This window comes from Colletes latitarsis, chromosome 14 (genome assembly GCF_051014445.1).
Source record: "Colletes latitarsis isolate SP2378_abdomen chromosome 14, iyColLati1, whole genome shotgun sequence".
Lineage (NCBI taxonomy): Eukaryota > Metazoa > Arthropoda > Insecta > Hymenoptera > Colletidae > Colletes > Colletes latitarsis.
Window position 1 is genome coordinate 26,919,642 of NC_135147.1, and position 26,294 is coordinate 26,945,935.

At 42.1% G+C, this 26,294-nt stretch overlaps 6 protein-coding genes across 15 annotated transcripts in view; 2 read left to right on the forward strand and 4 right to left on the reverse strand.

The window, feature by feature from the left end:
- Positions 1 to 18,360, forward strand: part of Corn (microtubule-binding protein cornetto) — a 44,804-nt gene extending 26,444 nt beyond the window's left edge. For 4 of the 8 annotated variants that reach the window (XM_076781498.1, XM_076781496.1, XM_076781497.1 and 1 more), the window contains exons 2-12: positions 8,228 to 8,587; positions 8,891 to 10,247; positions 10,352 to 10,467; positions 10,556 to 10,696; positions 10,770 to 10,867; positions 10,943 to 11,126; positions 11,208 to 11,430; positions 11,529 to 11,779; positions 11,847 to 12,055; positions 12,199 to 12,352; positions 12,477 to 13,335. In XM_076781498.1, coding sequence (XP_076637613.1) covers positions 8,243 to 8,587; positions 8,891 to 10,247; positions 10,352 to 10,467; positions 10,556 to 10,696; positions 10,770 to 10,867; positions 10,943 to 11,126; positions 11,208 to 11,430; positions 11,529 to 11,779; positions 11,847 to 12,055; positions 12,199 to 12,352; positions 12,477 to 12,593 — 3,195 coding nt within the window. In that variant the 5' untranslated portion in view covers positions 8,228 to 8,242 and the 3' untranslated portion in view covers positions 12,594 to 13,335. Of the gene's footprint in view, positions 1 to 4,633; positions 4,760 to 8,227; positions 8,588 to 8,890; positions 10,248 to 10,351; positions 10,468 to 10,555; positions 10,697 to 10,769; positions 10,868 to 10,942; positions 11,127 to 11,207; positions 11,431 to 11,528; positions 11,780 to 11,846; positions 12,056 to 12,198; positions 12,353 to 12,449; positions 13,336 to 14,791; positions 14,901 to 17,769; positions 17,849 to 17,923 lie in introns of those variants that run through there. The other 4 variants (XR_013081021.1, XM_076781501.1, XM_076781495.1 and 1 more) reach the window with 4 other exon arrangements.
- On the reverse strand, positions 3,537 to 4,422 carry LOC143349919 (uncharacterized). The gene has a single exon (XM_076781573.1). It carries the CDS (start codon positions 4,420 to 4,422, stop codon positions 3,886 to 3,888), a length of 537 nt encoding a protein of 178 aa, XP_076637688.1. The 3' UTR covers positions 3,537 to 3,885.
- Positions 14,054 to 15,220, reverse strand: LOC143349922 (uncharacterized). Its single transcript, XM_076781577.1, has 2 exons — positions 14,776 to 15,220; positions 14,054 to 14,436 (listed from the first exon to the last, which is right to left on the reverse strand). Exons 1-2 carry the CDS (start codon positions 15,135 to 15,137, stop codon positions 14,376 to 14,378), a joined length of 423 nt encoding a protein of 140 aa, XP_076637692.1. The 5' UTR covers positions 15,138 to 15,220; the 3' UTR covers positions 14,054 to 14,375.
- Positions 16,293 to 18,248, reverse strand: LOC143349912 (uncharacterized). Its single transcript, XM_076781567.1, has 2 exons — positions 18,063 to 18,248; positions 16,293 to 17,418 (listed from the first exon to the last, which is right to left on the reverse strand). Exons 1-2 carry the CDS (start codon positions 18,097 to 18,099, stop codon positions 16,622 to 16,624), a joined length of 834 nt encoding a protein of 277 aa, XP_076637682.1. The 5' UTR covers positions 18,100 to 18,248; the 3' UTR covers positions 16,293 to 16,621.
- Positions 18,361 to 19,239: 879 nt separating the features above from the next.
- LOC143349914 (uncharacterized) lies at positions 19,240 to 21,363 on the reverse strand. Its single transcript, XM_076781569.1, has 3 exons — positions 21,119 to 21,363; positions 19,666 to 20,162; positions 19,240 to 19,425 (listed from the first exon to the last, which is right to left on the reverse strand). The coding sequence occupies exons 1-3, from the start codon at positions 21,284 to 21,286 to the stop codon at positions 19,329 to 19,331; spliced, it is 762 nt and encodes a 253-aa protein (XP_076637684.1). The 5' UTR covers positions 21,287 to 21,363; the 3' UTR covers positions 19,240 to 19,328.
- On the forward strand, positions 19,294 to 25,689 carry Pkaap (A-kinase anchoring protein pkaap). 3 transcript variants are annotated; one of them, XM_076781524.1, is made up of 11 exons: positions 19,294 to 19,720; positions 21,152 to 21,417; positions 23,214 to 23,991; positions 24,069 to 24,192; positions 24,259 to 24,395; positions 24,483 to 24,633; positions 24,752 to 24,866; positions 24,958 to 25,132; positions 25,204 to 25,277; positions 25,349 to 25,401; positions 25,551 to 25,689. In XM_076781524.1, the coding sequence occupies exons 3-11, from the start codon at positions 23,471 to 23,473 to the stop codon at positions 25,638 to 25,640; spliced, it is 1,440 nt and encodes a 479-aa protein (XP_076637639.1). In that variant the 5' UTR covers positions 19,294 to 19,720; positions 21,152 to 21,417; positions 23,214 to 23,470; the 3' UTR covers positions 25,641 to 25,689. The 3 variants fall into 3 exon arrangements, with proteins under 3 accessions (XP_076637639.1, XP_076637638.1, XP_076637637.1); XM_076781523.1 differs by lacking the exon at positions 19,294 to 19,720 and adding an exon at positions 19,879 to 20,115 and having other exon boundaries at positions 21,059 to 21,417; XM_076781522.1 differs by lacking the exons at positions 19,294 to 19,720; positions 21,152 to 21,417 and adding an exon at positions 22,398 to 22,964.
- Positions 25,690 to 26,294: the final 605 nt, after the last annotated feature.

Genomic DNA, 26,294 nt, shown 5'->3' on the forward strand with positions numbered 1-26,294 from the left:
CCATCAACAAATTGGTATTCTTGATTTTCGTCTTATTTTTGCCTCTAGAATCTCCCAATAAAATTTTTCAAATCAATATCCCAGTCGTCTGAGGCAGGGTCTGTAGTGACCCTTACTGATGAGTCCACTAGCAGCGCCACAAGTTCCTAAAAAGGGGTGCAAAGTCGATAGATTTCATTTACCGCGCGAAGATTTCAAACACGTGCAGAAATCGCACGGACTCACTTGCCCCAAATTACTTTACAAAACTTGCACACCCCCTCCTCCTCCTATAATCAAGATTCTTCCTCGAAATCATTTAGGTTCCATAGCTCGGGGGTAGAGAACAGTAGCCGCAGAACTTTTTCCTCCGTCGGTTCCCAACGACGTTAACAAAGTAAAACGAATTTTCTCGAGCAAGAAACTTGGCTAACGATCTCCAGTTGACCTCCATTACCAACCGGCGACCTTTGCTCCAGCGAAAAAGCTGGGTCAGAGTCGAATGAAAGAGCTTGAATGGCGCGAGACGGGGCCCTTGATTCAACGCGTTCCCCCTTGAATTAACGAAGGAACGAACGTGCTTGTTTTCACGCGTGATACGAGCGCCAAATGTTTTGGCTGCTCGAGGCCATCGAGCACGTATCCTAACTCCATCATATGAGACCACAGAAGTGGGTGTTTTTCATTTGGATAACAATTGAATTGCATTATACATGCAATTGCTACGATAGAATACAACCTTGAGAAAGAAGGTAAGATGTCAGTTATGACCTTAGAAAAGTAGTCTCGAGCGGCCAAAATATTCGACGCTGACTTTGATCTTTAGAATGGAGGCGATTTTTGTGGATTCGAAATTTCCATTTGGCGATCGTACTTGACTTTGGCTTTCGTTTGGAGGACCCCTTTTTATCGCGATAAGATAACCCTATTAAGCTTATCGATACGCGATAGGCTGTGTCCTATCGAGGCCCTTTAAAAGCCTTTGGCAGTGTAGATCGTCTGCATTTCGTTATTGCAAGTTTCGAAGGTTTCGGTGCTGTGCGAGGAAAGTAGAAATTGAGAAGCGAGGGACTCGATTCCGATGGTTCGTTATGCAAAATCTTATCTTTGGAATTTTGTTATTTTTTTTATTTTGAATCGATATCAGATCGAGGATTAGGGGAATTCCATTTGAATTAGTCGCACTTCTGATAGCAGGGGGGCCAATTCGGAATTCTATCATTGATTGGCTTACTTGATACTATCGTTTATCGATGTTGTTGATAAGAATTTGTAGAAAGTAGTAGAAAATGTCAAGAGTTAAATATCTCTTCTGAGAGGATTAAGATATCAATAAGTCATGGTGGTCACCGGTGGCCGTCGTGTCTGGACATTGAAAAAAGGCGTGGCAGTAAACGCTATAATAGTTAACGAGACGATATTGCAACTTCTGAGCTGTTTCGATTGGTACATTCAGCGTATACAGGGTGTCCGGCCACTCCTGGGAAAAATTTTAATAGAGGATTCTAGAGGCCAAAATAAAACGAAAATCAAGAATACCAATTTGATGATGGAGACATCGTTAAAAAGTTATTAACAATTAAATTCAACAATTTCAAATCGTTCTGGAAAAATTATTTTCAGTTACAAGGGTATATTACAATCATTTTTGGTCAATAAGCATACCCTCAAAATCCTACGCATTTCTGAGAAAAAATTCGAGTAGGTAGACAAATTTTTCAAGAAAATTGAAAAGTTTCAAATCGTCCTAAAAAAATTATTTTTAGTTGCAGGGATCAATTACAATAATTTTTGGTGAACAGACATACCCCCGAAATCCTAACCATTTTCGAGAAAAAAATTCGAGAATGAGTGAAATTTTTCGACAAAATTAAAAAATATCAAATCGTTCTAAAAAAATTATTTTTAGTTGCAGGGATCAATTACAATAATTTTTGGTGAACAGACATACCCCCGAAATCTTGCGCGTTTTCGAGAAAAAAATTCGAATAGTTGGTCAAATTTTTCGACAAAATTAAAAAATATCAAATCGTTCTAAAAAAATTATTTTTAGTTGCAGGGATCAATTACAATAATTTTTGGTGAACAGACATACCCCCGAAATCTTGCGCGTTTTCGAGAAAAAAATTCGAATAGTTGGTCAAATTTTTCGACAAAATTAAAAAATATCAAATCGTTCTAAAAAAATTATTTTTAGTTGCAGGGATCAATTACAATAATTTTTGGTGAACAGACATACCCCCGAAATCTTGCGCGTTTTCGAGAAAAAAATTCGAATAGTTGGACAAATTTTTCGACAAAATTAAAAAATATCAAATCGTTCAAAAAAAATTATTTTTAGTTGCAGGGATCAATTACAATCATTTTTGGTGAATAGACATACCCCCGAAATCCAACGCGTTTTCGAGAAAAAAATTCGAGTAGGTAGACAAATTTTTCAAGAAAATTAAAAAATATCAAATCGTTCTAAAAAAATTATTTTTAGTTGCAGGGATCAATTACAATAATTTTTGGTGAACAGACATGCCCCCGAAATCTTGCACGTTTTCGAGAAAAAAATTCAGTACTGGCGGAACTTCAAACGTTAATAACTTTTTAACGAAGCCTCCATCAAGAAATTGGTATTCTTGATTTTCGTCTTATTTTGGCCTCTAGAATCCCCCATTAAAATTTTTCCCAGGGGTGTTCGAACACCCTGTATATTAGAATCGTGAACTTCGAACAATGGCGGACGCCCCTTCTTCGTTTCTATAATACCCAATATTCCAATGGTTGCTTCAGATATGCTAATCCTCGATAAGCGAAAACAATTCAGTCGGAATCGTAGATATTGTAATACCTTTGACCCAGAAGAAACGTTATGCAACAATCGCGAATTAATATTGTCGGCGGTGGAGCTCGGGGGACACGTGGTCGTTGAAAAGAATCTCGGTTGGATCCATTGTGATTACGTCTGCCATTGTCCGACGACGATTGATGTTGTACGCGGTATATTCGACAAGGAAAATGTAAAAACTCGTTACAATGAACACGTGTCGCATAATTGGCACAATGGATTCCATCAAACGTCTTGCGACAATAGATTCCGTTCATTAGAACGTAAAAGACTTCACAGATCGCCTTTTTCGCGTTACAAAAAAGGAATTGTCACTCGTGCAAGAAGTAGAGTTTTCTATTAAATAGAAATATTTTATTTTCATCCCAGTCGGAGATTTAGTCTGCAGGAAATATTTCATTTCATTTGACCCAGTTTATAGGTTATGTATGGCTTAGACAAAACTCGAGTTCGCGAATATCGCGATGTTTGGCGATGATTTACTGGAGATGCTTTATCGATCATACACGGTTTCTATGGAGCGTGGCTATGTACCTACGGTCTTCTTTTTATATTTAAATCGACCTTCGGTAATCACAGAACTCTGGCATCATTCTTTACGAAACAGTTATTAAAGTTTGCTCGAGATATTTTCGGCAGAAATGTTAATTAAGTCTTCGTCGACTTTGATACCAGAACTTATGAATATTTAAGGTATGAAAAAAATGACAAATCGAAGAAGAAAAATATATTTATACTTTATTTTTAATATTACTTAATACTATTCATTGTACAATTTTTATTTTCTCGCATCTACCATTGTATAAAATATTATTTGAGATCACATCTTGCGTACACTGGAAGCTCGATAAATTAATTTACAAAGTAGAAAACATCTAGGAACGATATGATACATATAATTAAATAATTTAGTAACTTTTAAAGCGTATAGAACTTAAGTACGTTAAGGATTTTAATACTTAAAAATTCTTAAGAATCAAGACAGGAGTCTCGAGGCTTCTAAGGCTTCGAATCAGATTCGAAGTAATTCGATTTTTATGTTATTTCATAGCTACGAAGCGTTTCAAGCTTCATCGCGTAGAGGTCGCTTTAACCTTCTTCTCCGCCGGGCTGATTTTGGCGAAAGTGGCGCCATCGAAAGACTTGACCACCGTCTTCTTTCGGTTGTTCCCTAAACCGAGTCGTTTCGCCTCTCTTCTCTCGTTCAAAACGTTCTCCGTCTCCTCGACGTTGCACGAATGCTCTTTGTGTGCTTCGTCGTCCATCGAATTCGTCTTTTTCGACGATCGTTCGAGCTTTCGGTTTTTCGTTCTCGACTCTCCGTCGAACGTTATTTTGCCGTCGTCCCCTTCGTACCTAACCTTGTTTCGCGATGATTTCGGCCCCAGCAACACTCGACCCCCATCCCCCCGGTATTCCACGTCCCCCAAGTTCAAATCGATCCTCAATCGACATGCATCGCCGATCACGCGCACGCATCCGTAGTTCTTGCCGACAGTAACGGTGCATCCGTCGCCGACGATCTCGAGGATCTGTTCGTTGGAGGATAATTTTAAGGACAAACCGTCGCCGCGGATCTTCCTCACGTTCACCTCTGCGACGCCCATGTTTCTCAAACGATCGCGTGCTCGTGTAATCGTAGAATTGTTTCTGTAAATCGAAACTGACCGAGAAAACTTATGCAATGCGAGCAGATCGGTTTCACGGGTGTTATCCGAGAGTTTCTCGCCGTTTCGACGGCTCGTTCGCGAGACAATCGGTCCGTCGTTAAAAAGAATCGTCCGTTCTTTCGTGTCCCTCTCGCGGGCAGTCCAGCGACTTAACGTGAGTGTTTCTTTGCTTTCGGAAGTTTCGGTAGTCTTCTTTCTCCACGATGATCGACTGATGCAACTTTCGAGTGGAAATAAACTGTGGAACGTTCCTTCGTCGATCGTCCAAGCAGAAGTACGTTTCGCGAGCGCCTCTGTGACACAGCGCGAATTTCAGCGTCGCGTCGCCGTAATAATGGTTCCGCTCGTGCAACGGGTCCTCTAGGTCGACCAATCGCGGTGTCCAGTATTCGGGAGTTCCCCGTCGAGACAACAGCGGCGCGCCACGGGCGCTTTGAAAGTTCTCACTTCTGGTCGATTATCACGATCGGGAGTAATAACTATGACGTTCTCGTAAACAGCTTGTTGGGATGAACCGCGGCGATAGGAAGCTCCATTCAACAAATAGACAATCTCTCTGGTTCATGTCTACGTATCTTATACATGTGTATGACATAGAGATATTTCTTCTATAATTCGAAAATGTGTTATGGAAAGCTATTATATGGTCGTAGTGTAAAACGCTTCCGGGAATTGCTCGCATTCGCGTTGGCATTTATCAGCCTCGATGAATCGCTCGAGAGATACGACGCGATTGATTCTTTTGGAGAGGGGATAATTATTCAATGACAACGTGTGGAGTACGATACGAGGAGCACTCGAAACGCGTTGTACGCGATTCAGCCGCGTGCAAAAGGGGAACACCGGTCGGTGACGCGAAGAATGCTCCGTCAATTACGATTGAAATACACGTAATAGCGCGGAAGAGGAAGAGGGGGACGGTGGGCGAGCAAAACACGCGACAGATTAAGACAGAGCGATTACTGGCGCGAGTGGACGAGCGCGGCCATTATTTCTGCGGATTTGATAAACGATCGTGGGCGCCTTTTTTTTCGTTTTGGATATGGTCGCGATACGGCTGGTCAGATACGAAATTTAAACGTTCCAACGAATTTTTAACGAATATATCGAAAATATAAAAACTTTTCTAGGTGAAATTCACTTTTTCGACAACGTTTTTGGTACTGCTTAGGTTCTAATCGCAAGGTTTCACGACCGTTGGAAAAAGTTTCGCAAGCGAGACACACCTCGGATTCTCGCGGTCGCAGCGAATGATAAATTACACGCTACGATTGCGTAATACGGTAACGCACGATCATAATTTCGCGCCGGTATAGCAATCCCATTTCGCCTCTGGGTACTCACCGTTTAAGCACATACAGGGTGTTCGCCTCTGGGGAAAAATTTTAATGAAGGATTTTAGAGGCCAAAATAAGACGAAAATCAAGAATATCAATTTGTCGATGGAGGCTTCGTTAAAAAGTTATTAACGTTTAAACTTCTGCCAGTACAGAATTTTTTTCTCGAAAACGCGTAGGATTTCGTGTGTATGTCTATTCACCAAAAATGATTGCAATTGACCCCTTCAACTAAAAATAATTTTTTTAGAACGATCTGAAATTTTTTAATTTTGTCGAAAAATTTGTCCACCTATTCGAATTTTTTTCTCGAAAACGCGTAGGATTTCGGGAGTATGTCTATTCACCAAAAATTATTGCAATTGACTCCTTCAACTAAAAATAATTTTTTTAGAACGATTTGAAACTTTTCAATTTTCTTCAAAAATTTGTCTACCTACTCGAATTTTTTTCTCGAAAACGCGTAGGATTTCGGGGGTATGTCTATTCATCAAAAATGATTGCAATTGACCCCTTCAACTAAAGATAATTTTTTTAGAACGATCTGAAATTTTTTAATTTTGTCGAAAAATTTGTCCACCTATTCGAATTTTTTTCTCGAAAACGCGTAGAATTTCGAGGGTATGTCTATTCATCAAAAATGATTGCAATTGACCCCTTCAACTAAAAATAATTTTTTTAGAACGATCTGAAATTTTTTAATTTTGTCGAAAAATTTGTCCACCTATTCGAATTTTTTTCTCGAAAACGCGTAGAATTTCGAGGGTATGTCTATTCACCAAAAATGATTGCAATTGACCCCTTCAACTAAAAATAATTTTTTTAGAACGATCTGAAATTTTTTAATTTTGTCGAAAAATTTGTCCACCTATTCGAATTTTTTTCTCGAAAACGCGTAGGATTTCGTGTGTATGCCTGTTCACCAAAAATGATTGCAATTGCCCCCCGCAATTAAAAATAATTTTTTTAGAACGATTTGAAATTTTTCAATTTTCTTCAAAAATTTGTCTACCTACTCGAATTTTTTTCTCGAAAACGCGTAGGATTTCGGGGGTATGTCTATTCACCAAAAATGATTGCAATTGCCCCCCGCAATTAAAAATAATTTTTTTAGAACGATTTGAAATTTTTTAATTTTGTCGAATCGGGTCTACTTCAAGCTGAGATCGCGGAGGAAAATTTTATACTATTTAATAACCGCTGTTACGATTGCATTTCGTAACCTTGTTTGTCGAGAATTTCCTCGATCTATTTGGACCAAGATTGGGCGTCCGGGCGAGCCCTAAAACGATTGGTCCGCGCGCGTTTCATTTTCGTGATTCCTGGAAGGAACGCCGTCCGGATATTATTCATCGGTAATCGAATATGGCCGTGATTGCCGTGTACTATGGTCAAAATCCGGATTTTAATTGCTTTCCATCGATTCCGTCTGTCCTTGGTACTGGACATTTCGTTGTTTCAACCGTGAATCGCAATTCTTTTTATTATTTTTATCCCGACCGTGACCGTTTGTTCGTAAAAATAGAAACGATCGAAGATTATTATTAACGGGCTGTTAATTCGTACCGAATCTCTGTTTCGTGCGAACGAACTGTTGGAACGTCCTTTTGTTGCGTCATTTCCTGCTCGATCGTCGATGAGGAATACACCAGGCGAACTGTGCCATCGATCGCGTTCAAACTTCGCAAGGAATTTTGTGTCTATTGCGTCATAGGCTTGTTAGTATGCTCTGGTGCACGAAAAAGCCGGAAAAAGGAAATCGGTTTTGTTCAAAATCGCCAAACATTCACATTCGAGGGAGTGACTTTGACAACTCGATTTTCTTATGGTTCAAATATGAACATAGTGTTAATTTTAATACGTATGAAACTGTGGCGTCACCTCCCGTACTGGCCACCAGAGGGCTTTCTCGCAAGCGCTTGACTGACCCCTTCTTTATACAGGATGTTCGGCCACCCTTGGGAAAAATTTTAATGGGGCATTCTAGAGGCCAAAATAAGACGAAAATCAAGAATACCAATTTGTTGATAGAGGCTTCATTAAAAAGTTATTAACAATTAAATTCAAAAATTTCAAATCGTTCTGGAAAAATTATTTTCGGTTGCGGGGGTCAATTACAATCATTTTTGGTCATTACTCATACCCCCGAAATCCTACCCACTTTCTAGAAAAAAATTCGAGAAGGTGTGAAATTTTTCGACGGAAAAAAAAAATTTCAAATCGTTTTGAAAAAATTATTTTCGGTTGCAGGTGTCAATTACAATCATTTTTGGTCATTACCCATACCCCCGAAATCCTACCCACTTTCTAGAAAAAAATTGAGTTTTGCTTCATCAGCAAAGCGTTGCCACAAAACGAATCGTTGGATATTGAAATAAAAAGGGTCGTTGGTGTTTTCTGTTCAGAATGGCGACCGCGAAATGAGTGTCTCCCCGCAGAACGAGCAAGCCAGCCTCGAGATGGATACGCCACTCGAGGACAATAGCCTTAAAGTGTCGTCGGTGCATAACGTGGCGAGACAGGATTCAGGAGTACCAGAGGATCTGGCGTCGCCCGTGGGCGACACCAGCAAGCTGTTGGACGAGGAGGATCCAGACGGCACGATGAACAGCAGCGACTGTAACATCACCGTGATCCACGTGACGGAGTCCGAGTCGCACAAAGCCGACGAGAGCAGCGACAGGAAGGATTACGCGGTCGAAGGAAAGGACAGCAAGGACGGCAGCGACAGCGGCGTGGAGGGTTGCGCCACCGAGGTTCCCAGGGTAAAGATCGATCGCTACTTCTTCGTAGAAAACGCGGCGGGTCGTTGCGCCGTTCAATTATTTATTCGAAGGGAATCGAGCTCTGGTAGTCATAGTTTCGGTTGGTCGTGGTCTTGGGGCCACTTCGAGACCAACATTCTGCTATTTACCTTCCTTCATGGAGTGATCATATCAGTAGGTTTTATGGAGACGTCGAAAATGTTAATACTCGTGGTTACACAGAGTAGATTGCAATTTCTCCAAGGCCCCCGTTACCCAAACGACCCTCTACACATCTGTCCCTCACGTTGTCCTACTTTTCAGGTCCGTAGTCGTAACAGTATAGATTACGCGAGCAGTTGCGGCGGCCTTGACGAAGCGTCCTGCGACTCCAGTTTGGTGAGCTGTTGCTCCGTGTACGAGGACCCGTGCGCCACGTTGCCCGACGACGTGAGACTGACCACCGGCGGCGAGGGTACCAGCGAGGGCGGCAGCGAGAGCTCCTCCATCGCGGGCAGCGTGTCGGTCCGCACGAGCAGAACGAACACCAAGAGGACGGTGGCCGCGTCGAACGTAGGTAAGAAGAAGGCCAGCGCGACGGAGGCGCAGAAAACCAGCCGCGCGAAACCGGTGGCGCCCGTCAGCAGCAACTATCTGTCGACCACGCCGCGGACGAAGCCCCGCACCATCACGCCGAGGAGTATCCTGAGCAAGGCGCAGCCGGTGACGAGGGACAGGGCCAGATCGCGGGAGAAGTCGACGGTGAAGGAGGGCACCTGCGACAATACGCCGACCAGTAGCCGTGTGTCGACGTCGTTCCGCTCCGGGACGGTCGCCATGCCTCCGCGAACGAGGACGAGACCGATCCCGGACTCACTGCCATCAGCGTTGACCACGGAGATAAACAAAGACTTGGCGCAGCGGGGACGCGGTCCTGGCGGCAGTTGCAGGTCCAGAGGAGGATCTAGTACCCGGGGCGCGCGCACACCGAGCTCCACGCCGTCCGAGGAGGTGAGGAAACCTCTGTGCGCGCCCAGGGTACCGTACACGGGTCGGACGGAGGCTGGCAGAGCCGGCAAGACCGACAAGTCGACCATCAACGCGGACAACAAGGCTCTGGACACGTACGCCACGCTGCCTAGAAGAAACAGATCCAAGATCAGCATTCCCAAGATCGGCGAGAAGACGGACAAGGTCACCAGGAGTAGGTCCGGTAGCAGAGACGCCAGTCTGAGCAGGCAGATAGAGAGGAAGGTCGCTGGAAAGGAGTCCGTCGTTCACAAAAGCCTGCCGCCGTACCCTAGACACAAAACAGCGGAGAAGACGCGCATTTATCACGAGACCAGCGTGCAAACTGGTTTGACCGGTCAGGATATAGAGAACGCATTGTCCGGGGTGCCGAGCGCCGTCGCGGGACCGGAAGTGGTCGAGAGACTGCACGAGGGCTGTCAGACGGAGGGCACGTGGGAGGACATGCAGACCATGCACACCGATCTGAAGCGGCTGAACGAGGAGACGTCGTGCCAGAAGGAGGAGAACGAGAAACTGAGGGCTGAGATCACGGAGGTGAAACGTCTGCTGGAGGAAGAGCAGGCCGATCATGCGTTCGCGAGGCAGGAACTGGATAGGAACGCGCAACGGGTCCTGGCGATGCTCGGGACGCCGCAATCCGAGCAAGCAGGTGCTTGTTGCATTTATTAAGGATTTAGAAACGAACAGTAGGAACAGTAGACCATGTTTCTCTAGATCGTTACACGGTGAATTTTAACCGTGGATTATTTGCAGAGGGCAGCGACAGTTTCCTGGAGCTTGAGTGCCATTTGCAGTCTTCCGGACAAGTGGTCGCTAGTCAGCAGTTAGAAATAGCGGATCTTCAGTCTTTGTGCCGTATGTTGAGTAGGGTAAGAAGCATTTGTAAATGTCGCAGCGAATAATAAAGTTTATGAAATAATATCCAAAATCACTGACTCCTCGTTGACCTTCGCGAAGGATTTGGAGAAGAGCCTGGCCGCCCAGAAGGCGTTGCTGCAACAGCAACAGGAATTAGAGGCAGAATCCGCCGAGATGCAAGACTTCCTTCAAGAAGAGAAAGCTACTCTGGTGGATGCTCTGAAAGAGGCGGAAACGGAGGTATTTTTTTTGTCAAACAAATTATCGAGAGTTTAATAATTTCCCGGATGTGTAATTTTTGCTCGATTCGTAGCTTTCGAAGAAGGAGGAGATGCTAACGAAACGCGAAGTGGAATTGGAACGGCAAACGGAGGAGTGCAAGCATTTAGTACGAATCAGTGAACAACGACGGTGCGTATTTGCAGTGGTTCTGGTTAGTGTCTTATTAAGGTAAATTGTAAATTATCTTTTTTCGTTTGTCGACAGACAAGAGAATTTATCTATGAGCATGAAATTGAATGCAGTCGAACGACGAAGCAGGGAACTGCTACTCACGCAAGGAGCTGCCGTTTCCGGTGCTGCAGTCGCGCTTTCCGGTCTGGGAACCAGGCTGGAAGGACTCGTGGACCAATTGATAACTTCCTACAATATCTCGGTGAAAGATCTCGAGGTGATGCCTTGTAATATTTATTATCATTGCACCGGTTACGTTCGGTAATTAATAGATAATTGGTATCATTCCCGTTCGTAGGACGTGATATATCATAACGAAGCGTACAGCAGAAGCAACAGCAGCATCGAGTCGAGTCCTGTTAGTTCGAAACATAGTCTGAAAGAGTGTACTCCTAGTCCAAAGAGCGGGTCCTTCGTTTCGGCGGTAATTGGGGCCATCCGGAACGCGGCAACGCATCCTTTCGCAACGAGGAATACGGATAAGAAGCCTACGTTAGAGACGGCCAAACAGATGTACAAAGGTACTTGCAGGAATTTTATTTAATTTTGTTTAGTGAAAAGCTTAGTTGGGCTCGTCTCTGTATGGCAAAGGGTCAATACGCGTGATTTGTTTGATTAGAATTGAGCATGGAGTCGTCGTCCGATTTACTCGATTTCGAAACCGAACCGTGCTTGATGATGGAGAGCGTGCTGGAAGATGTTCCTCTGCCCGACACGTACTCTCACAACATGGTGTCGAGCAGCGATTCATTGCGCAGAGCTTTGAGCTTCCCCGAGACGGTGGACGAGAGCAATCTAAAGAAGACCCGCATCAACGACGAGTGTTCCAGCCTAACGAATCTCACGCAAGCGATTCTGCATCGTCGTAAGGTAGCCGTGTTTCTTCGCGCAAAGATCGATGATTAAGAAACAGCGTATCAATTTACGTTATTCGCAGGTGGAGAACGAGGAGGACGATGACTGCGATTCGATTAGCGAATCGGACACTGGCACCAACGATGGTCCGCTGGCTTCGGATTATTGTCCCGCCGTTGGTCTTGTTGATCAAGTAATCGACGTAGATAATCTTGTTACTAAATTGTTAAAAGTGCTGCGAATCATACAGCTAGATAACGATACGTGTATACAGGAGCTGAAGGAGGAGAAGTAAGCTCGTGTTTCATTGCCATGGATTCCCAGTTGAAACCGGGGATCGAAAAAGTTCGAACGATGAAAATCGATGTTAACAATTTTCAATCCCCGGTCAAAACGCATGCAAACCGTCATTAAAACTGCGTGATAATTCACAGATCCGAATTAGAAACGAAATTGGTGGTAACCGTTACGGAATTAGAGGAGCTGCGTAAGATAGTGGACAACCTCCATCAGTCCGAAGAGATTTTAAACAATACCTCGGACAGAAGGCGCAGCGTGATGGAGAATTGTCGTCTGCTGATCAAAGAGGTAATGGTCGGCGATGTTAACGATACGTATCTATAAACATGCTTCTGAAGACGTTTTTAAATCATTTTTTTAACGAGCAATTGACTTTTTAAAAAAGATGTCAAATGGAATAATTCCTCTGTAGGCGGGTAAGGAGGAATTAAAATTTCACGAGCCCGCAGTTGCTAATAATAGTGGCCCTGGAGAAGCTACAGACTGCGAAGATCTCAACGCAAACGCAGCGGCTCAACTTCCTTCCTAAACGTGTTTACTCATCTTTTTTTTTTTTATTCTTTTTTTTTATTATTTTCGTCTCTGATTATCGTTTGCATAAACTGTTCGTTGATGCTCAAGCGAAATCCACGTCGAAATATTCTAACGATTTGTCCGATAGAGTTAAGCGTGCAACGATGCACGTAAGAACTTCGTTCTTCGTCGAAACACGCCAACGTGATTTGGTAATATCGTAGTCTAAAAACTGCAGGCATTTTGCGTGTGTCGGAGTCATGTACAGCTTTCTTCGTTCCGTCATAACGGCAGGTATATTCGTGCGCTTTTAGTATTTTATCGTTGACTCGTATCGTGTATATAACAGACAAAGCCTCTATAATTTTGAAGCTGAATAAGTAGTCTATGATCACGAGTCGCGAACGTGGCCACGGTACGCACCGGGTCGTCATTCGATCGGTCGTAATTTAACTCATACTTTGAATCATTATCGTTTACGCGTAACATTATTAAATTAAGGGTCAGTTATCCCGCGTTAGAATTAATTGCGGTTAATTGCTTAAAGCGTAGATCGAATCAAGGAATACCTTAATCGTGACTAACGAATGAATTTCTCTATGCCCACCGAGTGCATTTTCATCGTGCCACAAACCACGATGAACATTTTTAAGAGTATTAATTCCTCGTGTACTAGGGAAGCGATTATAGATTTTAATGTACCTTAACGGATTCATTGAAGTTCACTTCTTCATTCGAATATTAAAAAAAAAAACAAACACGTGTAATCTTCTAATGTGAAATACAGGGTACATTAGTTTTACGGTACAACATTATCATCGCGAGGATTGGCACTGTATTGACGAATGGGAATCCGTTGTCGATATTTGTAAACGTCCTTACATTTTCATCGGTAATCAATTGTCGAAGGCATCTTTCGTTGGAAACGTTATCAAAAGGGATAGACACGACGCAAATTGTTCCCCGCGAGCATTGAAAATGTAAAGAAAAAAAAAAAGAAACCACGTTACACAGAGCTGCTTTCTATTTTAATGGTGAGATATATTTGAGAAAACATATTCTTGTACACGGTCCCGTGATTCACAATTATTCGTCATGCGAGTCGGGACGATGTATATAAGTGACCATTGTGAAACTTACTTTGTATTCTAACGCGTTCCGAGGATCGCCTTTTAAAAGTTTCTTTCTCCTTTGAAGTACAAGTTACTTACTATAAAACTGTATCTGTAAAGTCCGTGTGAAAGTGATCGTTTTTTTCCCCCCCTCCGGCCTCCCATTTTTTTTTTTTTTCTTTTTTTTTTAACGACATAAACGATTCCACCCAGATGATGTGTATTCTGAGGAACATAGTCCTAAGCATTTTTTATACAAAATATTGTGATGATATACCAAAAAGAACTCACGAATAATGTATTTTAATTTTTAATCAAATAAATTTCATTTCGATAAGAACATATCGTACATTATATCCTTATGTATAAAAATGTTTATGAAAGACGTGTATATGAGTCGCGTTAAGAAACAAAGGAATGAACGGTTAATATAACGTATTCGTACTAAAAATAGAAAATACCCCATGCGATGTCCCATCTAAAATTTTAGTAACTCTCCATTCTTTTTTTTAACTAGTTTCTCGCATTCGTATAATCCCTCATGAGCAATATTATCTAAAAATGACTACTTTAAACTAACCAGTCCGTTTCCATGATAAACGTAATACAATGTAATGCGATGATAAGAATGGGGGTGCTACGTAATTGTTAGGAAAGTAATGACGAAAGTAAAAGTAGAGACTGTTTTATTCTTGGCGGAAACGACGCAGGAACGGAGATAGTAGATTTGCCAAACGCAAGCCAGCCCTGGAATAAAGATATATTTATGTTAGTTTCATTATAGATCGTCAAGGTTTCCGTTAATTTACAATAAATTTAAAAGAGCCATTTTCCCCACTGTGAATTATGGTAGGTACGATCTTCACTTTTATGCTTTCATCGTGTAATTCCTATGTCGCTTATTGATGTAATCGAGCAGCGCGACGAAGGTACCAAAGATGGGCAAAATTGTAAAATACAATTATATTTTAAATGAAATTCTGACCATCTCCAAGAGATATTATTTTTTTGTTACGGTAAATCGTCAACTAGGACATAGATTGTAATAGTTTTCCAAATTATCGATAAAAAACTAAACAAAAATACCTGTTTGCTGATTTAGGCGCTGGCAACGGTTTAAATTCTACTTCCGGTTTATCCAACGGCGGCTTCGACAGATCAAGAATAGGTAAGTCAGGTTTATTGCCACCAGCAGCGCCGGCTAGGAGAAGCGCCTCGACGGGAGCAAAGACGAGCACCAAACCGTCCACGTGGACACGGTAATTGTCGGTTCCGTTTTGTCGTTGATCGTAATAATCGCCCTCCGAGGAACCGAGGGTAGATGGCGTCGAGGTTGGCGATTCCGCGATCGATGACTCGTTCGCGACCGGTAAACACTTCGCTCTGCTAGAGAAGAACGCGGCGAGGAGCAGCACCGTTTTGAAGACTCGCATGTTGATCGATAGCATCGATACGTGTCACGATTATCGGTACCGAAAATGTCGATGGTCCTAACGATCCACGGAATCTTTCGACGGTTTCGTCTCGTCGTGTCGCGGAACAGAACCGAACCGTGATTCGAGCGTTTAGTCTCGGGTTACCGGTCAGTTGGCCGGCGAATGATCGATCGAGGTACGAAAGAAGGACTGTGATTCCCTTTGTCGAGAGAAAAAACGATGCCCGTGGCGTGATGGTAGCGTGAGAAACGAACGTCTTGACGATGCGGAGGATGAGCGAGGTGTGACGACGTCTCCTGCCGACCGGCGATCCCGGTCCCCACCTGGCATGGAAACAGATCGTCAGGCAAGTTCAAGAACCTGAGGGCCACTGTGCACGTTCTCTTGCATACATAGCCGGGGTGGAGCATAATCTTGGATCGATTTTTCTACCGACTTTGATATCTTACTCGCACGAAACATCGCCGTAACGTTCTTTGTTTCAAACGCATTACTGAAAGTACGTCAGCTCACTTAACCTATTAAATTCGTTAGAAAAATCGACTTTTAGATTCGAAGGTTTTTATCGAGACAAAGGTTCGTGACCATCGATTCAGTTTTTAAACGATAAGTACTCTGTGTTCCGTGCCCCCCCCCCCCCCCATCTTTGACTTCGTTTTGGCGCCAATTAAGTGGCGTAATTCTATTCGACATCGAGAAGGAACAACACAACCGCAGTAGCCGGTTTGCCGCCATTTGTGTGTACGCAACATTTGCGTGCGCATCGAGATAGGGACGTGCGTGTTTCGTAGTGTGGAGCGAGTGCCCACACGTGCACGGAACCGATTTGTAAAGGGCAATGGCCTCGTGTGGCCCCACCGAGTTCATTTCCCCGTTCCTCTGTCTCACAGTCGCCGCCTATTACCGTAACCTTGCCCTTGCTCTCACATTTCCGCCATGCTTGAACTTCGCGGACCATCGTCTTCCTGGTTCACCGCGAACAGCGCCCCCTGTCGAGCTTATTGAAAATCGGAATCCAACGAACGCGAACAGGTTATGTAAACGAATGCTTCCACCTTCTTCTATTTGTACACGCAGTTCTGATAGACAAACAATTTATCATTGTTCGGGAATTGGGTCCAATTTCAAATCACCGAATATACACGTGTAAAGTAATCGTTTGTTTAAACTTGTAATTTATTTATTTGTCTTCTTATATATAATACAAATGCGCGAGTAAAGTAGCATATAAATAATGCAAGTGTAAAAAAGAAATGGGATGAACCTTAAAATACACATGAATTCAGTTGAGACGTTAGAATGTAGGCGTTTAGAACGTTGTGTAGGTCTATTACATCTAAGAGCACCATTGTTTAGCTTGCAACTACGGTGTTATACATATCACAATTGTTATACATATATCCTTTAATCGCTAACGATAAGTAGAGTAACAAAATATCCGTTGAAACTTTCGATATTAATCGATACAAGAATCCATATAGTGAACTAAAAGAATTTCAATAAAAATTTTTGTCGTTCTGGCAGATGCCTGTCTGGTCCCGGAATCTTCCTGGTCCGCAGTTCTCGATCCCACCGCCAAGCAGTACCAGTTCTTGGGACTTGTTGGTCAGTTCGTTTCGTTCCTCGGACACCGAGGACACGTCCTTCTCTTCCTTTCGGGACAGTTGCTTCTTCAAAGAGATCCCCGGCCTGGTGGCTTTGGAGATCTCTTCGGATTGGGCAAGATTGTCCACCATCGAATACTTGATGTGCCCCGGCCTCTTGCTCTCCTCCTTCGGACCATCGACCAGCCCGTGGCTCTCCTCGTTTCTCCAAAGACTTCTCGTCTTTTTCCCTTTTTTCTTGTTCTCGATGAACACTTCCAGGCCCCCTTCCAAGCTCGTCGGAGACGTACCCGGTCCGATCTTCTCCCCACCGTTCGCCTCGGGACTCCCCGACTTCTCGGGGTGTTTGCTCCTCGATGTTGTCCCTCCTTCTTTCTCTATGCGCACGATCTCGACGTGGTACGGCTCTCTGCCTTCGTCTTTGTCCTCCGTCTCGTAGACCGTAGGTTCGGATAGCTTCTCCGATGGTGTCCGTTTCGAAGCGTCGCGCGACGAAGTTTGGCTGTTGAACTGCAGCACCTGCAGCGCCTCTTGCGCCAACTTTGACAACTGGCCACTTTTGTCGGAATCTAGAAAGACGAACAGGAAGTTCTCGAACTTCGCGTCCACGTTGTAGTTGCCGGTTTGTTGTTGATCGTATTTGGTTGGCGCGGCGTCACCGCGCGAGATGAATAATCCAAACAGAATGCCTGCGTCGTAGAAAACCATATGTTAGTCAAACTTTAAATGCCATCGATATTTTCGGTATTAACCCCTTTGCTCTTAGAACGATCAGGACTCAAGTTCGTGCTGAAGTGACAGCAGTGAAGCTACGAACTTATTCAAAGTACTATTATAAGACGAAGGCATCGATGTTACGAAAAAAGTAACGTAGAAAGTGTATCGAAAGTATAAGACTGGTGACTTCGTCTTCGAAACGCTGACATTTTGATCGTTTAATTACCGTGTAATTAGAGTGCAATTACATGCAATTGTATCATGAAAAATTACATTCTGCCCCAGAACTCTGAGTTCCAACTACAGCAAATGTGTTTTTTTAGGTTCAACGGGGGAATGCCGAAATCACATCGAACGTGTGAGGGTACTTTATTATCAGATTAAAAAAATGTACTCAACGTGGTATGTACCAACGACGAAGCAAATTAGCCAATGTTACGAGTAATGTTCCAAGAATAAACTGTTTTTTATATCCAGACCAGAATATCCCGATACATGTCGCCCGCGTTACCGAAGACGAAACTCACAACGGCGGAGAAGGGTCATCGAACCTCGACAAAAGGACCACACGTCGATCCCGATCACGTTCGTTGGATCGATGGAAGATTTGCTCTACCTGGCAGCAGAAGAAGTCGCGCGTCGTAGGGTACCATCTTGAAGCTGGATCCGCTCGGATCGGCCGAGCTGAACGAAGTCTGATCCTCGACTGTGGGAGATCCGTTCGCCTCCTTGGCAGCTTCGGGACACGCCGCCACTCGTATATAGATCGAGGGAAGCACATCACCGGCTGGAGAGGGTAACAAACGCTTCTCGTCCGACTGGACGATCGAGAGGTGCTAGCCACCCGACAACAACGGGTTGCGTAATTGCCCGATATATTTTTACTCGTTTCCCCGAACATGGAACGCTGGAGAGGAGAGAGAATCTCTTCGAGCAGGCCTTCCCAGGATCGCGCGCCGCTTGTATCTAGAAAGCACAATCGTCTAGATCCGTGGGACCTTTCAGGATCGCTCGTTCACTCGGATCGAGATTGATCCGCACAGGGAGGACCATACGCGGGGAAACGCGCGCTTTTTAATGCATCCTACGACCATCAATTTCCAAACAAATATCTCTTATTGTCTATCATTTTGTCTCGAACGTTAGGGTAGCCATTTTATAAAGTTTGAAACGCAATTTAATATTTGCTTCGCTCTAATCAATAGAACACTGATAGTAGTATAGACTCGAGATCTTGAACTTAACAGGCGTAAAAGTGGTGCGTGTTTCCTTATCTTTAGAGATCTGTTTACTTTCTATAGCACTCGAGCTGATCTCGGAGTACCGGGCTCGCGTAAATCTTCTTTTTCATTCGAAATTTAATAAAATTCCTTCCGCATCGATAACTCTTGTTACGACGATTGTGATTGCTCCGATATCATTGTATAGGTGTTCAGTTTAACGAGCATTTTCGAAGTTGATTATAATAATATTAATTAGAAATTCTTCCACGTACCATTTTAATCGCTCTGGCAAGAATAGATGTACTTCAGCATTCGTAGTTTCTGTGTGATAATTTAAACGAAGGACTATCGAAAAGAATAATGCCCTCCAGGTATTTAAAGAAAATAGATCGAGTAAACAATGTAACTTATAAACTTTATTGTAACTGTTATAAGTTCGCCGGAATACACGGTCGCCGTTCCTTATATATTATGTACAATAATAATTACTTCGTATGAGATCGAACGCGAGAGTACGGTACAATAGAAATGCAGGATGAAGCAATGAAACGGCGCGCGCATACGTAACTCGACCTATGTTAACGAAGGACGGAAATTCGTCTTGTACTGATGCACACGATTCCGTGTAGTCCGCTTGCGAATAACATTCATGGCACGTTTCAGTCCGAGTGCATCCAATGAACTTCTTCCTGCGCCAGATTCTTCGCGTTGCGCGCCAGGTCGTCCAACAGTTTCGGTGCTAGTCTCATCGCCAAACTGCAAAAGAAAGAACCAAAAACTTTTACCAAATTGCCAACCGCATACTTTCCATAAACTGCACGCAATAACATGCTTTGAGCTTCCGTAACTCTTGCAATTAACAGCGACTATAAAGTTAGATTAGATCGGATCATCAAATATTTCTGTTTTGTTAACAAACGTTAAAGTTAGATTCTAAGTGCCTTCTCTTGGGTGTAAGGTTGGGTCGAGCAGCGCTATTTTAAAACTAATGCTCACGGTATGAACGACAGTCGACGATGACTCGATCGACGACAACGACCCTTTCCATCCGGTGAGTATCCAGATCTGCAACGTCTTTTGGTTAGTCTCTTCGTCGGGTTGTCGGTGGACGATCCTCCGGCGTTCTGTTCCGCAGGCTCGTCGTCCTCGAACGTGTTTCTAGTTTTGTCGTTGACCCTGGCCTTGACCGTGACGTTCTCGTTGATCGAATCTTCCGGCTTCTCGGTCAACGACACCGCCGTGATGTTTGGTTCCTCAGCGTCCACCGGCGGAGGGACTTTGACATCGTCGACGGTAGAATTTGCGATTAAAAATTCGTTGTTTTCGGCGACGACAGTTGAATTTTGAACGGAATCGGACGTCCCTGAGGGATCAGCCTCCTCGGTTACCGAAGGGGATACCTGAGTAGTGGACTCGGACGTCGTGGAACTGGTGGTGGGCTTGACGGTCGGTTTCACCGTGAAATCGGCGTAATCGTAGAAGTAATCATACTCCTGCAACCCAGAATCGTGATAAGTGTCAACATAAAAAAGCTTCAATAGAAGTAAAAAATATTTTCAACTCGATTATCTGTTTAATTATGCATTTAACTATACCAGGGAAAAATTTTAATGGGAGATTCTAGAGGCCAAAATAAGACGAAAATCAAGAATATAAATTTCTTGACTGAGGCTTTGTTAAAAAGTTATTAACAATTAAATTCAAGAATTTCAAATCGTTCTGAAAAAATTATTTTTAGTTGGAGGGGTCAATTACAATCATTTTTGGTCATTACACATACCCCCAAAATCCTACGCATTTTCGAAAAAAAAATTCCTCACCGAAAATCTAATTAGGTGCCTTTTTTCGACGAAAAAAAATAATTTCAAATCATTCTAAAAAAATTATTTTTAGTTGCAGGGATCAATTGCAATCATTTTTGGTGAATAGACATACCCCCGAAATCCAACGCGTTTTCGAGAAAAAAATTCGAATAGTTAGACAAATTTTTCAAGAAAATTGAAAAGTTTCGAATCGTTCTAAAAAAATTATTTCTAGTTGAAGGGGTCAATTACAATCATTTTTGGTGAATAGACATACCCCCGAATTCCTGCGCATTTTCGAGAAAAAAATTCAGAACCGGTGGAACTTTAAACGTTAATAACTTTTTAACGAAGCCTCCATCGACAAATTGGTATTCTTGATTTTCGTCTTATTTTGGCCTCTAGAATCCCCCATTAAAATTTTTCCCACGGGTGTCTGAACACCGTGTATGTTTGGGTGGTCATAGGCGTAACGATTAATTTTCCAAAATGTCACTGAAATATGTACAGTAGGAGAAACGTTACGACGTTCCAACGACAGAGATAACAGTTAACGAGAATAATAGTTTTCGTTATCGCTTTATCAGGTCTTATCAATCTACTTAACAATAGCATGCAAACGGCGGACGATCAGTCAGTTGCGTTACCGTGTAATCGTCGAGCAATTCCGTGTCCAACAGCGCCAGGACTTGCACGTCCTTCAGGTGAACCTGGACGTTCAGGTCGCCCGTCTGTCGTTGATCGTAACTCGTCGGCAATGAGAGGCAAATCGCCGTGTAATAAACCACGATTAGGAGAACGTAACGCGGTACCATGGTGGCCGGTACCAAGCACCTTACGAGACGAGAGGTTGGAAAAATACGCGAGGATCGTCGACAGGACTCGGACTGATGAGCGGGTCCGTGTGAGAGGCATCGTAACCCGATGGGTCTTCCTTGATATAGTGGTCAGTACGCCCGGGAAACCGGTATTCTTTCTCGACAAACGGTCACAGGAGCCTCGAGCATGCTGCCCGGACATTGGCCCCGCGTATACCGATATACAGAACGCGTGCACACGTTTCCCCATCGCGCCCGCCCGATTCTGATTTAAATGTTAAAACGCCCAGACCTGGCGTGTTCACCTACGCGAGAATAATTCGGATGAACCGTGAGAACGATTTATCTCGCATCGAACGTTGGGAGCCACTTTGACCGTGGAACTCTATCTTTAGACACTAGCTTTGCACAAGATTTTGCTCTTCGAAGCTTTATGGCTCAGTCTTAGGCATCGAGCTTTGAAAGCTCGGATACGAGACTCGAATAAATATATGATAAATGTTCAACCGCGAAGGTTGAGTCTTCGAAGCTCGAAAAAGAACTATCTTTAGTTTATCACTCTGCTCTTCGATCTAAGAAAATTTTCAAGCAGATTGTCGTACGATGCTTTTTTACAAGTCACAGCGGTTTAAAGATTGACCATTTTTCGTTCGATATTTTTTAACCTCTTAAGTTTGTTCGTGAGTGTACAAAACTCGAGTTACCGAAGGTTTAATGAAACCAAAGAATTTTACTGTTTCTAAATGTTATTTATAGAGTACATATGTACATTGTAGCGGTAGATTTCAAAGCAAGGTGATAATGACGCCCCTCCCTCTAAAATATTCGATACACACTGTACAAACTTACTGCGACTGTACCTAGCGTGACAAAGTGTGTAAAAATATGCGAAAACACCCTTCTGCGTGTCAATTTGAAAACATTCCATTGTAGAGAAGCGATTGCTTTTGTTTATGCATTCCACGACGAGAAATACCATCGATACTTCCGTTACCGAACGAGAAGTTGATTCTTAAGTTTATATTAGCCTCTAGTGTTTTATATTATTTATTTCATATTTAAAAGAATTTCGTAAGATAAACGTAGACACGAAGATTCTTAAGTTTCTTAAATAGTAATATTTCAGTGGTAATACGGTTCACATAACTGCATGCAACCATGAGATGCGCCGTGAAAACATTCTCTGGTCGTCATTACGAAACTGCTTAGAATAATCGTGTTTCACGAACGCGGTTATTTTTCTACGAATCGTTGACACACGAATGACCACACCAATGCAACGATCGTGATTATGCAAGATCAACATCCTCGATGTTGTGATTTACGATCCTCATTTTTTTCTTTTTTATCATGCACATTTCGTCCGTAAATATCAGAGAAATGATTATTCAACTGTCGAGGCAGCGATCTTGAACGGAGTGGCGATGACATTAATGACGACTCGGTGAAATGTCATGTGCCGTGTGTGCGCGCGATCGAGGAAATTCATCGTGTCGTTTTCCTAATTCAGTGCTCGGTACCGTGTCCGAAAGGAACACGCGCATAATTTTCGCCAGCCACGGGAAGAAACTTGCGTCAACCTTTGAAACATTATCACCACGTACGAACACCACGTCGCGTCGTTTATCATGTTTCGTTCTGACGTGAACAATGTTTCCATTTTTTAAAAAGACTGGTAAATATTTGTCGCTCGTTTCTTGCGTGGTCCATCGATATTTCGCGAAAGAGAGGGATTCTTGTTGATTGCGTCGTATCTAACCTAAAGACGAAAATATTTATCCATCTGACACTTGAAACTTCGAGCACCCATGCTCGTTGACGCGAACGATACAATCAACGAGAATCGAATAATTTTCACGGTTTATAATATTCGACGATACGCGTCACGTAACCGGATATTGAGAATAATTGTTGGTGATTTTAGGGCAAAGAGACAGGCCCAGATCTTTGCAAACATCTCCTACAAAGCCTACAAGTTCTGGGACATCGTTCGGAGATGTATTCAATGGCGGTTCGTCCGTCCAAACATCAACAGGTACAGTGTGCAGCCTTGAGGAAGAAGAGGAAAATGAGACATTTAATGGGGAGACAACAGAAACGTGTTCGTTTAGCTCTCAGCTCTCTAAAACGCTTCCACAAATACTCGCGGACAAAGGTGCTCTCGGTTACTTTATTCAGTTCATGGAGACACGAAACAGTATAGCACTTATTAAGTTTTGGCTCGAGGTGGAATGTTTGTGCAGTTCGATCGATATGCAAGAAGTTAATAGAAAGAACGTCGAACCTTCGAATTGCACAGAAAATTCTAATAGGCTTTCCAATTCTATGGACAATGAACATTTTCATTCCGAGATGACGCAGGATGCTACGAACGATCGTGAAACTAAAAATACATTGTTCAACGAATATGTAAATAGTAACAATACAAAATCAAATTGCAACGACATGCCAAAGACTAGTCAAACGATAAGCAGAATACGACAATCAAATCACAATTGCAAGAGACGCGACGTGACAACCACTAAGCAGGATGCTTTAAGAATCTACAAGAAATATATTGCTAAAGATGCTTTGGGTACAAATCAAATCCCTGAAGATTTAAAGGCAGACATGGAGGGAGCTTTCACTTGCGAAAACATTCAGTCTATGTTGCAGTGCCTGTCATCTGTTCAAACAATAGTATACGTACTATTAGAAAACGAGTAAGTATGAAAGAGCTGCTTAGAAATACTTGGCTTCCTTTGAAGAGTATAGAAATTCTAATATAGGTCCTTTTCAGATACATCAACGACTTTTTAAGAAGTGAATTTAACTGCAAACATCAAATCGATGTTCTTACCAGTGGCAATGTACAGTTAACAGATATATTGTATAACGAAACCGCATTCTTTTATTTCATGGAGGTAATAATTCTGTTTGCACACTTACCAGTATCTTAATTCTCGCCAATTAAGTCTATGGTCTTCCAGTTTTTGGAACTTGAAAATAAGCGAGAATTACTGGACTTCTGGATGTCTGCCATTAATTACAAACAGAACTTATTGGAAAAGAAGGATGCTACGGATCCCGAGGAAGCGCAAACCGATGCTCTGATTATTTATGACAAGTATTTTCTGCTTTATCAATTTTTTATTTCTATCTTTTCAACGACATTCCATTAAAAAACAATTACTAATGTTCGTTATTCTTACAGGTATTTTAGTTTGCAAGCAACAATGCCGCTTGGTTTTAGCAATAAAATTCGTTTCCAAGTGGAACAAAATATTTGTCATGAAGATGGAGAGGGACCACGATCTGACTGTTTCGATAAGCCATGTAAAATTGTATACAATTTCTTGAACAAGGTAAAATGACACTCCAATGCTACGGACGACATTAGTATATCTTTGCAATTGATATCAAAAACCAACAATGATAAAACTTAACATCACCGTGTTCAGATTACATTATTTTTTTTTCCAGCATTATCTACCTACGTTCTTATCGTCACAGCTATATTACAAATACTTATCTGAGTTGATCAATACTATACAAAGCAGTCCATGTTCAAGTTTACATCCTAGGATAAAAAGAGCAGGTTTGTGTATTAGTTTTTATAGGTTTTTCATTATTAGTCGCGACTATGATATCAACAAAATGATCTGACACGAGTTCTCTCAATAATTTAGGTTCCGACTGTAGTAGCGAGGTGAGTTCTGTTAGTATTAATATGCAAAGTACCCTGCAGGCAGGGAGCGAAGGACATAAATCGGTCAATAATAAAACCAATATCAGCGGTGGTATGGACATTGATACTAGACAACTTTATGATCCGGATTCCTTATGGAGACGTAATAAATATAGGTAACTGTTTAATTTTAAAGTGTTTTGTAGTGAAAATTATTTCAATGTACGTTTCTTCGTTCGCTTTTCAGTTTGAGCGTTGGTTATATCGATAATTTAGGCAGATTCGTTACGGAAATAGAACCAGATCCTCAGAGAAAATCTGGTAAGTCGTTCACGATACGCTTCTAGAATATTTCAATGGAATCGAAATAATTGTACGTAAAATAATTTTAGAGTCTCGATTAACGCGTGTTGTGAAAAGGCTTGTAAATATGGAGCAAGATAAGGTGAGTTCGTGTCATGTTTATTTGAAGCGTTTATGTATCAATGCCTTTTGCAGAGATAATCTATTTTGCATGGACATAGATAAATCCACAGTTTTATTGAATATTTTTAGTCGACTTAGTTTCAAATCATAACGTGTCGGTATACTTAGGCTAAAGAAGAGTTAGCGTGGAAGATCGCTGAGATGATCATCCGCGAAATCACCACTTTGACTTTAGGAGCTTCGAATTTCTCATCTTGATGGCAGACTCTACGCACGATGACATCGATTTACTTTCTATGTATAATATACTTCGCACTTTAAATGCTTAAAGGTAAATATCTTTTTTTTTTAATATAATTTTTTTAAACGCGTACGGACCGATATCGCATATTTTGCCAAAGTGCCAAATCAAATAAGAATGAAACGAAATATTTTATTACATTTAAGAACGAAATTTGATAATCGGTATAAACTTAACGCCTATACCTACTCGTAAATTATCGTACTTTTATTACGAATATTTTTTGCGTCTCTTTTTATAACGTGCGACCCACGCATTTAAAGTTGAGTCTATTATAAGATTACAATTGTGATCAACGTAGAATTAATAAGTAAGAATGTATAAATTTTCTACATTCGAAACAGACGTTTCTTAAGATCGATTTTTAATTGCAAAATCGTTTGGTATTATTCAGTTATTCTTCGTTGGCTGCCTGATAATTTATGAAATATCGCTATAAATATAACGTTCTTTTGCTCATTAAAGGCACAATAACGAACTGTATGAACGAAAATAATAATTTTAAGTTTTTGTTAAATTCGTGAGATTATAAATAGATTTGTCTTTGTTATAAGATACGATTGTACTATTTTTTTTTTCTGTTTACGGCGATGATATTAAGGTATGTAGAA